This window comes from Phyllobates terribilis, unplaced genomic scaffold (assembly GCF_046119375.1).
Source record: "Phyllobates terribilis strain yellow unplaced genomic scaffold, ASM4611937v1 Scaffold_7__3_contigs__length_470593459, whole genome shotgun sequence".
Classification (NCBI taxonomy): Eukaryota; Metazoa; Chordata; class Amphibia; order Anura; family Dendrobatidae; genus Phyllobates; species Phyllobates terribilis.
In genome coordinates, this window is record NW_027362767.1 from 293,634,111 (window position 1) to 293,647,382 (window position 13,272).

Here is a 13,272-nt window from a genome sequence, read left to right on the forward strand (position 1 = left end):
ATACCTCCCATCGACTACACGACCATTAGCCACCTTACAATATATATAATATGTTAGTCCTTTTGTGATCGTGACAAAAAATAAGTATAAAAGGTACCCCTAGGATCTTTTATAAAATATATTTATACAAAAAAACCTGATTTATGTAATGCAATTTTCAGACTATATGTAACGTATAAAAACAAGCACGATTAAATACTGTACGCGCATTACAGATACAGGTAAGTGCAGTGGACGGCCTTCTGCAACGCCTTCTTCACCTCCTGGTTCCGTAGACTGTAAATAATTGGGTTTAGAAGTGGCGTCAATACAGATGGGAATAAAGAAACCATTTTATTAATAGAAACTTTATTTCCAGATGTGGGTTTTACAAACATGAAAATTGTTGTGCCATAAAATATGAGGACAACAATCATGTGAGACGCACAGGTGTAGAAAGCCTTCTTCCTGCCAGTGTTTGTGGAAAGCTTTAGAATTGCACCCAGAATGCAGGCGTATGACACTATAATAAGTAGAAAACTTATTAAAATCACGAAACTTGAGGTCATAAAGAACAGAGCCTCCAACTGTGTGGTTTCAGAGCAAGCAAGTTTAACTAAAGGAGCAAAGTCACAGTAATAATGATCGACCTTATTAGGACCACAAAATGTCATTTGGGAAAGCTTCGTACAAAGGAGAATTATACAAGAAAATCCTCCAATCCAAGACCCTACTGCAAGCATCACGCAATTTCTGTGCTTCATTACGATCATGTAATGCAGTGGTTTGCAGATGGCCACACAGCGGTCAAAGGCCATCACTATCAGAAGAAAATTTTCAGTAGCTCCCAAAGCAAAATGGAAATAAAACTGAGCCATGCAAGATCCAAAGGTGATAGCTTTCATCCTTAAGAGTAAAGCTCGCAGCAAGCCTGGAACTGTGACAGTGGGGTACCAGACCTCTAGAAATGAAAATACGCTAATGAAGAAGTACATGGGTTTATGGAGCAGCTGTTCTGTCCAGATGAGATTAATAATGGTGACATTGATGATAATGCTCAGCGTATAAACCACAAACACGGCACAGAACAGCGCAGCTTCCACTGTGGACGAGACAGTATATCCAAGAAGTATGAATTCCTTCACAGTCGTTCTATTGGTCATTTTTTCTGTTCTTTTGCCATAGATAGAATTTCAGAGACGTTTTTCTAGGTAGAAAATGAAAAATAAAATAAAAATAAATAAATCCTGTGTAATTCTGTTGGCAGATCTCGTCACCGATTCTGTTAGATTAAATGTAGATTTCTAATGCTAATCCGTTTTCCCTTAGTCCTATGAGCAGCACACTGTACTGATAGGACACATGATGGTTCATTAGATTAATTAAAAATTCTAATTCACTAGAGCCTCAGACCTCTTAAAATGAATTTTAGACCCTCCCAACATCTAAAACTTGTATAAAGTACAAACTAGGGAGGGAGTGCTGCTGTTAGGACTAAGGAAAAAAACAGATTAACATTAGAAATTTACACTTCCCTTACATCCCACCAGCAGCACATTAATGGGGATTTGGCATGTAGATGCCCAAAAGAGAGAGTCATTTTGTCTGGCAAAACTTCCTATTGATAGCATGAGAATCATCTCCTTTAAGAACCAAAAATTCAGCCTATACAGGTTGATACATACCTGTATATAGTCTGAGCTTAAATGTATTCAATTTCTAGTCTGGATGCAGATTGTTATAGCAAAAAATAACAAAAATGTGCTGTACTCACCGGTTTTGGGTCTAGCGGTGAGTCTCTGCTGGTGTTCCTGGTGTCTGGTGTTGGCTGTGGTGCTGAAGTCACCTTGATAGTGCGGCAGCCAATCAGTGAGACGGAACGCCCCACTGAGAGCTTCTGAGCTCACTGATTGGCTGCCACGCTGTCCATATGATAATGGAGACTCCTCAGTGGACTCGGGAAAGGTGAGTACAGCGCAGTTTTTTTTGTTTTTTTTTTATAACAAACAGAGTAGAAACTTAATTGAAGTGGAACAACCCCTTTAAGCTGCATGGAAAGTCTGATCCCAGACTAGGAGCACTAGAGTTATGTGTTTCTGAGATCTGAACAAAGAAAATCTATAATAATAATTACTACTACTGTGTATTATTAATGTGATCAAAGATCCTTTGATCCAGGCCCAAGTTCCCTTGTAGGAGTAGTAACTACTGTAAAAAATATTTTTAAGTGTTAAAATAACAATCTTAAAAACAGTTTTAATAATAAAAAGATTGTTTGTTTATCTGGAAAAAAAACAACCACCAGAAAAAACTCACATATTACCGTGTTCGACCTGTGCTGTAGAACTGCATAAATTTTCATCCCATACGGTGAATGCCATTAAAAAAAATCAAACCTATGCCATAATTACCACTTCTATTAATCTTGGATGCCAAAAAAATAAATAAAAGGGATCAAAAAGACTTATGTATTCCAATTCTTGATATCATTAAAATCTTCAGCCTATTATAGAAAAATCAATCATTAAAAAAGATCTATAAACAGAAAATATAATTACCAGATAAAAACAGATGTAAACATACTGACAAAAGAATAAATAAATAAATACCATGTAGTCAGGACCCCAACACCTCCAACGCTGTTTCGCCGGATTGCTTTTTATAGAAGTATGGAAGTGCTGGGGCCCTGACTACATGGTATTTATTTATTTATTCTTTTGTCAGTATGTTTACATCTGTTTTTATCTAGTATTTATATTTAAAGCTCTTCTATTTATTATATATTTACTTGGTAATTACCATTTATTTACATACAGTACAGACCAAATGTTTGGGCACACCTTCTCATTTAAAGATTTTTCTGTATTTTCATGACTATGAAAATTGTACATTCACACTGAAGGCATCAAAACTATGAATTAACACATGTGGAATTATATACTTAACAAGAAAGTGTGAAACAACTGAAAATATGTCTTATATTCTAGGTTCTTCAAAGTAGCCACCGTTTGCTTTGATGACTGCTTTGCACACTCTTGGCATTCTCTTGATGAGCTTCAAGAGGTAGTCACCGGAAATGGTCTTCCAACAATCTTGAAGGAGTTCCCAGAGATGCTTAGCACTTGTTGGCCCTTTTGCCTTCACTCTGCGGTCCAGCTCACCCCAAACCATCTCGATTGGGTTCAGGTCTGGTGACTGTGGAGGCCAGGTCATCTGGCGTAGCACCCCATCACTCTCCTTCTTGGTCAAATAGCCCTCACACAGCCTGGAGGTGTGTTTGGGGTCATTGTCCTGTTGAAAAATAAATGATGGTCCAACTAAACGCAAACCGGATGGAATAGCATGCCGCTGCAAGATGCTGTGGTAGCCATGCTGGTTCAGTATGCTTTCAATTTTGAATAAATCCCCAACAGTGTCACCGGCAAAGCACCCCCACACCATCACACCTCCTCCTCCATGCTTCACGGTGGGAACCAGGCACGTAGAGTCCATCCGTTCACCTTTTCTGCGTCGCACAAAGACACGGTGGTTGGAACCAAAGACCTCAAATTTGGACTCATGAGACCAAAGCACAGATTTCCACTGGTCTAATGTCCATTCCTTGTGTTCTTTAGCCCAAACAAGGCTCTTCTGCTTGTTTCCTGTCCTTAGCAGTGGTTTCCTAGCAGCTATTTTACCATGAAGGCCTGCTGCACAAAGTCTCCTCTTAACAGTTGTTGTAGAGATGTGTCTGCTGCTAGAACTCTGTGTGGCATTGACCTGGTCTCTAATCTGAGCTGCTGTTAACCTGCGATTTCTGAGGCTGGTGACTCAGATAAACTTATCCTCAGAAGCAGAGGTGACTCTTGGTCTTCCTTTCCTGGGGCGGTCCTCATGTGAGCCAGTTTCTTTGTAGCGCTTGATGGTTTTTGCAACTGCACTTGGGGACACTTTCAAAGTTTGCCCAATTTTTCAGACTGACTGACCTTCATTTCTTAAAGTAATGGCCACTTGTTTTTCTTTACTTAACTGATTTTTTCTTGCCATAATACAAATTCTAACAGTCTATTCAGTAGGACTATCAGCTGTGTATCCACCTGACTTCTGCACAACCCAACTGATGGTCCCAACCCCATTTATAAGGCAAGAAATCCCACTTATTAAACCTGACAGGGCACACCTGTGGAGTGAAAACCATTTCCGGTGACTACCTCTTGAAGCTCATCAAGAGAATGCCAAGAGTGTGCAAAGCAGGCATCAAAGCAAAAGGTGGCTACTTTGAAGAACCTAGAATATAAGACATATTTTCAGTTGTTTCACACTTTTTTGTTAAGTATATAATTCCACATGTGTTAATTCATAGTTTTGATGCCTTCAGTGTGAATGTACAATTTTCAAAGTCATGAAAATACAGAAAAATCTTTAAATGAGAAGGTGTGTCCAAACTTTTGGTCTGTACTGTATATATTATATTACTTGGTTGTTGCTATGTGTATTTTTATGCCAGTTGTACAATGTGATACATACTTAAAAACGATTCTGTAGTCAGGTGTACATTATACCCCATTATTATTGTTTTGGGGAAAGTAATTGTTTATCCCTGAGGTATCTCCTATTTATTTTTTCATGGTTTTAATTTTTCTTAATCATGTATCACTAAAATTCATATTTTTAATAATATTATGGTGTTCGTCTATATTTTTGAGTAGGTTCTATACTTAATAAAACGTGATTAAAAAAAGTCCTCATACTGCTCTGCTGATGCAAAATTGTTAAACTTATACTTTAGTTCTCAGAACATGGCAACCCCAAAACAAATTATATTTTGGGGGGTTGCGTGTAGAGTGGGAAGAATGTATTAATTGTACAAAAGTAAAAAAAAAAAAAAAAAAAACGGTATAAATTTGTTAATGCCATATATGTACTGACTAGTGATGAGCGAGTATGTTCGTATAACCCTTTCAGCGAGCATGCTCGGGCGAGTACCGAGTATCTTCAGCGTACTCGGTGATATGTTTGAATCACTCCCTGTGCATGATTTGCAACTGTTTGACAGCTTTATTACATGTGAGGAATGCTTGTTTCTTTCGCATTCCTCACATGTATTAAAGCTGTCAAACAGTCGCAAATCATGCACATGGGAGTGATTCAAACATATCACCGAGTACGCTGAAGATACTCAGTACTCGCCCAAGTATACTCGCCGAAAGGGTTAACCGAACATACTCGTTCATCACTAATACTGACCCACAGAATAAAGTTAACACTTTATTTGTGTAGTACAGCGAATAGCATAAAATTTAAAATGCAAAAAAACAGTGGTAGAATTGTTGTTTTGTCCATATTCCTTTCCATGAAGAGTTAATAAAAGTTTGCTAATAGGTTATATGAACTTTAAATGATCTAACTCAGAAATACCACTGACCTAAAAAAAAACAAGCCGTCATAGGACAAAGTGGCCAAAAAAATGAAAAATGGTTATGGCTCATGGAATGCTACAATAAATAAGCGGAAAAAAAAGGCCTAACATAAAGGGTAAAACTGCCTGTGAACCCAAAGGGTTATTTGCACTGTGAACATCAGAAAATTTATCAAAACTTTGCATGGACCCACAAAATCGTATTATTAAAAATTTCAATTCACTAAACAAAAAGAGCGCATACTGTTCTGTTAAAAAAATCTCACAGAATATGGCAATAAGTAGAAATGTTTATTTTTTTAATGAAAGATTAAATAAATTTGGTACCGCCATAATTGTACTGACCTGCCGAAAAGTTGCTTACAAAGTTACACTGAACTGAAGGGCGCAAAAGTTAAACTGTAAATGTACAATAGAGGAATTGCTGTTTTTTTTCCATTTTTTTCTAGAGAGTTAATAAAAGGTGATCAATAAGCTATATGTGCCACAAAAAATGAACAAAACAATCATCCTGCATAAAACTATCCTAGTACAATGATGACAATATGAACAAAATCATTGCGACATTAAAGCCGAACTAGACTGTGTAACATGGTGGTATGCACGATACCCCGGACTGAACTGCAACTTCAAGCTCATTAGACCTGGAAGCAAAAAGATTAGTAAAGATATATATACACACACACACACACATATGATATGGAGCACTGCTCTGGTAGGTAATGACAGGATTTCAATATCTGCACTATGCCAACATGACAGTCTGTGCACCACTGCTTTCATTAAAGGCCTTCTGGGGACACATTGGGGAATAGACTGCTCTAATTATACATGGTGGTGAAAAGTCTATAAAACTAATTAAGCTTTATAAAGAATAAAATAAAATACAAGTGCTTCTCACTAAATTAGAAAATCATCAAAAAGTTAATTTATTTCAATTCTTCAATACGAAAAGTGAAACTCATTATATAGAGTCATTACAAACAGAGTGATCTATTTCAAGTGTTTATTTCTGTTAATGTTGATGATTATGGCTTACTGCCAATGAAAACACAAAAGTCATTATCTCAGTAAATTATAATAATTAACAAAAAACACCTGCAAACGCTTCCTAAGCGTTTAAAAAGGTCCCTTAGTCTGTTTTAGTAGGCTCCACAATCATGGGGAAGTCTGTTGACTTGACAGATGTCCAGAGGGCAGTCATTGACAAACTTCACAAGGAAGGTAAGTTACAAAAGGTCATTGCTAAAGAAGCTGGCTGTTTACAGAGTGCTGTGTCCAAGCATATTAATGGAAAGTTGAGTGGAAGGAAAAAGTGTAGTAGAAAAAGGTGCACAAGCAACCGGGATAACCGCAGCCTTGAAAGGATTGTTAAGAAAAGGCCATTCAAAAATTTGGGGGAGATACACAAGGAGTGGACTGCTGCTGGAGTCATTGCTTCAAGATCCACCACACACAGACGTGTCCAGGACATGGGCTACAAGTGTCGCATTCCTTGTGTCAAGCCACTCATGACCAATAGACAACGCCAGAAGTGTCTTACCTGGGCAAGGAGAAAAAGACCTGGGCTGTTGCTCAGTGGTCCAAGGTGTTGTTTTCAGATGAAAGGAAATTTTGCATTTCATTTGGAAATCAAGGTCCCAGAGTCTGGAGGAAGAGTGGAGAGGCCACAATCCAAGCTGCTTGAGGTCTAGTGTGAAGTTTCCAGAATCAGTGATGGTTTGGGGAGCCATGTCATCTGCTGGTATAGGTCCACTGTGTTTTATCAAGACCAAAGTCAGCACAGCCGTCTACCAGGAAATTTTAGAGCACTTCATGCTTCCCTCTGCCGACAAGCTTTTTAGAGATGGAAATTTCATTCTCCAGCAGGACTTGGCACCTGTCCACACTGCCAAAAGTACCAATACCTGGTTTAAAAACAACAGTATCACTGTGCTTGATTGGCCAGCAAACTCGCCTTACCTTAACCCCATAGAGAATCCATGGGATATTGTCAAGAGTAAAATGAGGGACACCAGACCCAACAATGCAGACGAGCTGAAGGCTGCTATCAAAGCAACCTGGGCTTCCATAACACCTCAGAAGTGCCACAGGCATCCTTTTACACCACGGCACACTACATGAAAGTGTGGGTCCTGGCTGGGTGTGTGGATTTATGCTGCGTGGGCCTTACATTGGTGCAGGCCACATGTAGCTGGTGGGGTGGGCTGGCCAAGACTGTGTGTTTTACAGTTCAATGAGTGAGACTTCCGTTCCAAGCTCTTTACTGAATGGTAGCTTGGTAAAGGTTATATACAAGGGATAGCGGGTACAAAGTCTTATTTACGTTTCTTTCACAGTATAAAGCATTTTCCACTTTCAGTATCCTTCCTCTGTAATTTATTGCAGGGCTAGTGAGGCACTACTACTACTGTTTCGTCCTACTCCGCCACAACCCAGCTTTAATGCTACAGTCCTGATCAGCAAGTCTTATTTGCTCTTAGATTCCGTGTCCTATTTCTTCCACTACTGGTGCCCTGGAACCCTTGCACTCAGGACCCCCACTAGTCCGTCATACTCAGTCCTGCTTAGGTCCGTTACTTCAGCATTACAAGCTCTGGGGTTCGTGACTCAGCATCCTATCCAAGGACCCCTCTCCGGAAGGCCACTCTGTCTCATCAGTCACTCCTCTTCAGGATCACACTATACCTCGTTCTTAGTCTTCTGTCATTTACGGTCACCCTTACATGCAGCTCTCCTCAGTTTACACTCCAAACCCTATTTGACTAAATAACAGGAACTCTGTCACTTTCCCTAACACTAACCCCACCCCTGTGAGCTAGTCCCAACATTAACTCTGTCTCACCCTAATGTCCCTACCTATCTTACACTATGCCCTACTCTATCACACCCTTTAACTATACATTACTTCAAAATACATTACAATACACCCTACACAATATATACAAATGACGCGTGATGTAATACACATTACAATACAACACAATGTGATTGGTGTCTTCAAGGGAGAGAATGCCTTCTTTATATTCCCCACCTCTTTAACAATGGTCATCCTCAACCATTCAGGTACCTGGAAGACATCAATGGAAAACACAAATCCACATATGTAATGGTCTCCTCTCTGGGGATATGTGGTGTCCTTTACTTTGATGGGTCAGCATGACCCTGGTCCCACTAGATTGGAACCCCCGGAACATGGAGTTAAAGTTCTTTTAAGAACAATGGCTCTCAGGCCAACGTAACAACGACCCCACAGTCCCTCCTCCTTCAACTTGGTTGGGACTTCGGGTTGTCATTCCCACTTCCTCCAAGCAATGGCCCTCGTGACCATGGCACAGTTCTTATGGGACAAAGTCCATTGTCCCTCCTTCAGTCCATAGGGCAGTAACACAGTCTCTTCAATGCATTCTCCCCCACTGGCTGGAATCCAGTCCCGGGCTGACAGTGTAGAACCCTTCAATAGCTGTAGCATCTCTGCAATCCAGCAGAGGGATGCACAGTGAGTGCAACAAAACTGGGAATTGTGAAAATAACTCAGGAACCTCAACCTGTTCCTCTTGGCACCTGCAACGAGCTCAACTGGGACTCGTACTTCTTCTGGATCCATTTCTCACTACTCCTTAGACCCATATATTTTTTTCAAACCCGTCGTTTGGCACGTCCTTGTGCACCCTGCCCTAACTACACGAACGCTGGTTTGGCTGCTGCTACCGGAAACCCAGTAGATGCTTCATTTCCAGCTCCCAGATCTTCAGTGGAGCTGCAAGAGCTTGGCACCGCTGCACTGACCCCCTCATCCACGCGAGCCTCCAACACAAAGGAGCCAGGATCCTGGGGATGGGCACCTCTATTTGGGGTGACATGGCTGCTGACTGCCTTGAGGACTTGGGCACCATTCTTACCATAGAGACGGCCACGGCTAACCACCCCTGTGGACTCCCTTCTTTCAAGAACTGCACCCACTCTCCAGGCTGCAAACTCTGGGCATGGGATAGAAAAGAGCTGCACTGAACGGAAACTGGCATTGACATACACCGTTTGCTTGATACGCTGTTCTTCAAAAAACCCATGCCCCCAGTCATGGTCAAAGCACAGGACCAGCCCCCTCATCATCTGTTGGGCTAGGTCCTCACCTCCAGGGCCTGCTGGGCCCATACCTGCTACTCTCTCCTCTTCTTAGTTGAGACCACGTCATTCATGCACATTTTCCGGGTGGCAAGAGGTGCGTGCTTTGGGCTGTGATTCACATGCGGGCTAGGTGGGAGGTTCTCTGGCATAGATGGGAGAATCACTGGTGTCTGGGCGCACAAAACCTCAAGGCGTTTGGCCCTTCCACTGGTGACGAACCAGGCCGCCATCCATATTTCTGGCTCTTGCTTGGCCTTGCTCTTCTCCAGTAGGCTGCACTGCCTCACTTCCTTGCTCACCATATCCATGAGCTGGCACAGCCGTCCTCAGCCGTCTCTCTTCTTGGCCGCCTCGCTCCACGTCAACAGGACCTGCCACTGTGCCATTGTCTCACACTGTTGCTCTCTCGACAATTTGCCACCCTCAAATTGCGATGTCTCTTCTGCCTCGGGAGGCTTGTCATTGCCCCACCTCTCAGTTGGTGGAATCCTACCTTACTCACCATCCTATTTCTCGATTGTCCCTGGCAATTTCCTTGGGCCACACCTTTCTGGGTGGATCTTCTCTTTCCACCTCACTCTGTGACGATGATTTCTCCCAGCTGTGAGCTAGCGCTCTCGGTTCCGTCACTCCCCTCTGTAGGCATACCTGATGAAGGGCTAAAACCCACTTTATGCTCTTTCCTTCCCCTATGCCCACAATTGGCAGGTCCGTCTCGCCGCTTCACTCGACTCACTGCCATCTTGCAGTTCTTGTTTGGCGCCATCTTAGACTTCATTGTGGTCGCCATTTTCCTTGTCAGTCGAGTCTTCCTTGCACCGTGTTGCCCTCTCATATGCAAGACTTGATCCTGCCACTCTGTCTCATCAGTCACTTCTCTTCAGGATCTCTCTATCTCTCACCCTTAGTCTTCTCTCACTTAGGGTCACCCTTCCATGCAGCTCTGCTCAGTTTACACTCAAAACCCTATCTGACTAACCAACAGGAACTCCATTACTTTCCTTAACACTAACCCCACCCCCTGTGGGCTAGTCCCAACATTAACTCTGTCTTATCCTAATGTCACTACCTATCTTACACTATGCCCTACACTCTACATTACTTCACAATACATTACAATTCACACTACACAATATATACAAAAGACGCATAACATAATACTCAATGCGTTTGGTGTCTGCAGGGATAGGAACGTGATAGCACAGTCCATGATCCTTACACATCCACAATTAAATATCGGTGAAGTGATATGTTGTCATGTTACTCTAGAAATTTTGCTTGGACTAAATATAGTTTAAAGTAGTTGTCTCGAGTATGATCACTGACATTACAAGCCCCACTGGTCACAGGAACAGGGTGTTCGCAAAGTCGCCTGTTTGAATGGAGCGGTAGTGAGCATGTGTGACCACTGCTGCATTCACTGTCTACAGTAGTGGTGATCAGATGTGCTCACTACAGCTCCAGCCACAGGGACCCTAGAGCTGGACCCAGCAGTGATCAAACATTTATAACATATTTTGTGCAGCACGGTGGCTCAGTGTTATCACTGCAGCCTCGCAGCGCTGGGGTCCAAGGTTGAAATCCCACGAAGAACAACACCTACAAGGAGTTTGTATGTTCTCCACATGTTTGCATGGATTCCCTTTAAAGCATAACAAGAGAGGTGCGTGGCTTGACGATGGCGGGATAAGGACGTGCTTGTGCTGAGCTCCTGCTGAACCCTCCATGCTATTGGGTACCCGCAACTTTTACTTACCGCCTCAAAGAGGTCCACAGGCAGAAAAGGTCCTCTGTTGTCCCGGCCACAGTCACGCTGTCATCGGAGACAGGTATCTCCCATTATCTGCGGCACAGACTGCCTGCCTCCCGAATGGAGACGCTATCAAACATGGCACCCGCGCCAAAAAACAACGGCGAGCCTCTAATGCCGAAGGCAATCTCGGAGGTGGCCGCAACCATTGACGTGCAACACCTTGCGGCACAAGCAGTATTATCAAATGCGGGATTACCCCCCAGGCCCATGATGATGACTGGGACTGGAGAGAACATCTACCCTCCATACGCACGAGGCAGGACCTGGAGGCCATACTTAACAGGTTAGAGCAGAAGCAGGCTAGTGCAATTGCCTCAGTTAAACAAGATATCACACTAGTGGGAAATAGAGTGGATGATCTGGAGGTGGATGAGTCCTCTCTATATCAGAAGATGGAGGAGCATCATCTTATTTTATCTAAGCATACCACACAGATTTCAGACTTATTAACACATCTGGATGACATAGAAAACCGACACAGACTAAATAATCTGCGCATTCATGTTTTTTCTGAGGAGGTCACTGTTCAGCAGTTGGAAGAAACAGTGAATGTTTTATTTTATTTATTTATTTTTATTTATTTTATTCACTGATATAGTGCCATTATTTCCACAGCGCTTTACAGACATTATCATCGCTGTCCCCATTGGGGCTCACAATCTAGATTCCCTATCAGTATGTCTTTGGAGTGTGGGAGGAAACCGGAGATCCCGAAGGAAACCCACACAAACACGGGGAGAACATACATACTCCTTGCAGATGTTGTCCTTGGTGGGATTTGAACTGCTGCAAGGCTGCAGTGCAAACCACTGAGCCACCGTGCTGCCATTTTGTGATCTGCCTGAAGAAAAGAATGTTATCTCATTGAAATGGACAGAATCGATAGATCACTCGGCCCAAAACCCCCTCTGTCCTCAAAATCGCGTGATATAATTTGTAGAATCCACTTCTACAAAGAGAAGGGGTTAATATTACAAGCAGCTAGGAACAAAAGGAACATTCAAATAAAGGGAAGTGACATTCTGATTCTCCCAGATCTAGCTAGACCCACGCTTCAGCTCCATAAAGCCTTAAGACCACTTATCCAGCAGCTGCGTGATCAAGGGATTCCATACCGCTGGGGGTTTCCTTTCCAGTTGTCAACAAGAAAACATGGACGCTCTACCATATTTAAATCTATTGGTGACCTCCCAGGTTTCTTGTCCACCTTTGAATTACCACAGATACAGCTACCAGATTGGCCAATCCTCCTTACTCAACCACCTTTGATTCCAAGGTCAGACTGGGAATTGGTCCAACCACCGAGAGCACAATGCCGATTCCATGCTGATGGAAACCATCAGGAAGTTGGGACTTCCCCGTGATGATGAGGACATTAACCTACTTTCTTCACATATTACAATGTTGTATCATCAAAGTTACATCTGACATCTTCTAGCGCTTTAGATTTCCTCTCCCTTCCTTATATCTTGCTTCTTATCACTCCTTCCCTCTTTTTTATTCCATTTTTATTATATATCTTATTTCATTTTATTTTACTTTACTTTCATGCGGGTACAACATGAAAAGTCAGTGTTTACACCTGTCATGGCTTGCTCGACCCAAATTAGTGATGGAGACCTGTTAAATAGGTCTATCTTTCTCCAGATAGGAGTAATTGACTTAGATTGGATGGTGGAAGCGGGGGTTTCCAAAGGGATCTGTTTAACCCAGTCTGTCTTGTTTGTCCTGTTAGTCTTGTTTGTCAGGTTTGTCATGTACTGTATTGCTTATTCCCATCCCCCACCTCCCCTTGTCCTTCTACCCCCAGTTGATAGTTATGGCTAGTTTCTTTTTTTCATCTTTTAATGTCAGAGGGCTGAATAGTCCTATGAAGCGAAACCAGATACTGCATTACCGTCACACAAAAAAATAGACATAGTTATGTTGCAAGAAACGCTCTTTAAAACATCAT

The 13,272-nt window shown here is 42.2% G+C and overlaps 1 protein-coding gene across 1 annotated transcript; it reads right to left on the minus strand.

Annotated features, from left to right (window-relative positions):
- Positions 1-209: 209 nt before the first annotated feature.
- On the minus strand, positions 210-1,142 carry LOC141155505 (olfactory receptor 6F1-like). Its single transcript, XM_073642372.1, has one exon. The coding sequence runs from the start codon at positions 1,140-1,142 to the stop codon at positions 210-212; it is 933 nt and encodes a 310-aa protein (XP_073498473.1).
- Positions 1,143-13,272: the final 12,130 nt, after the last annotated feature.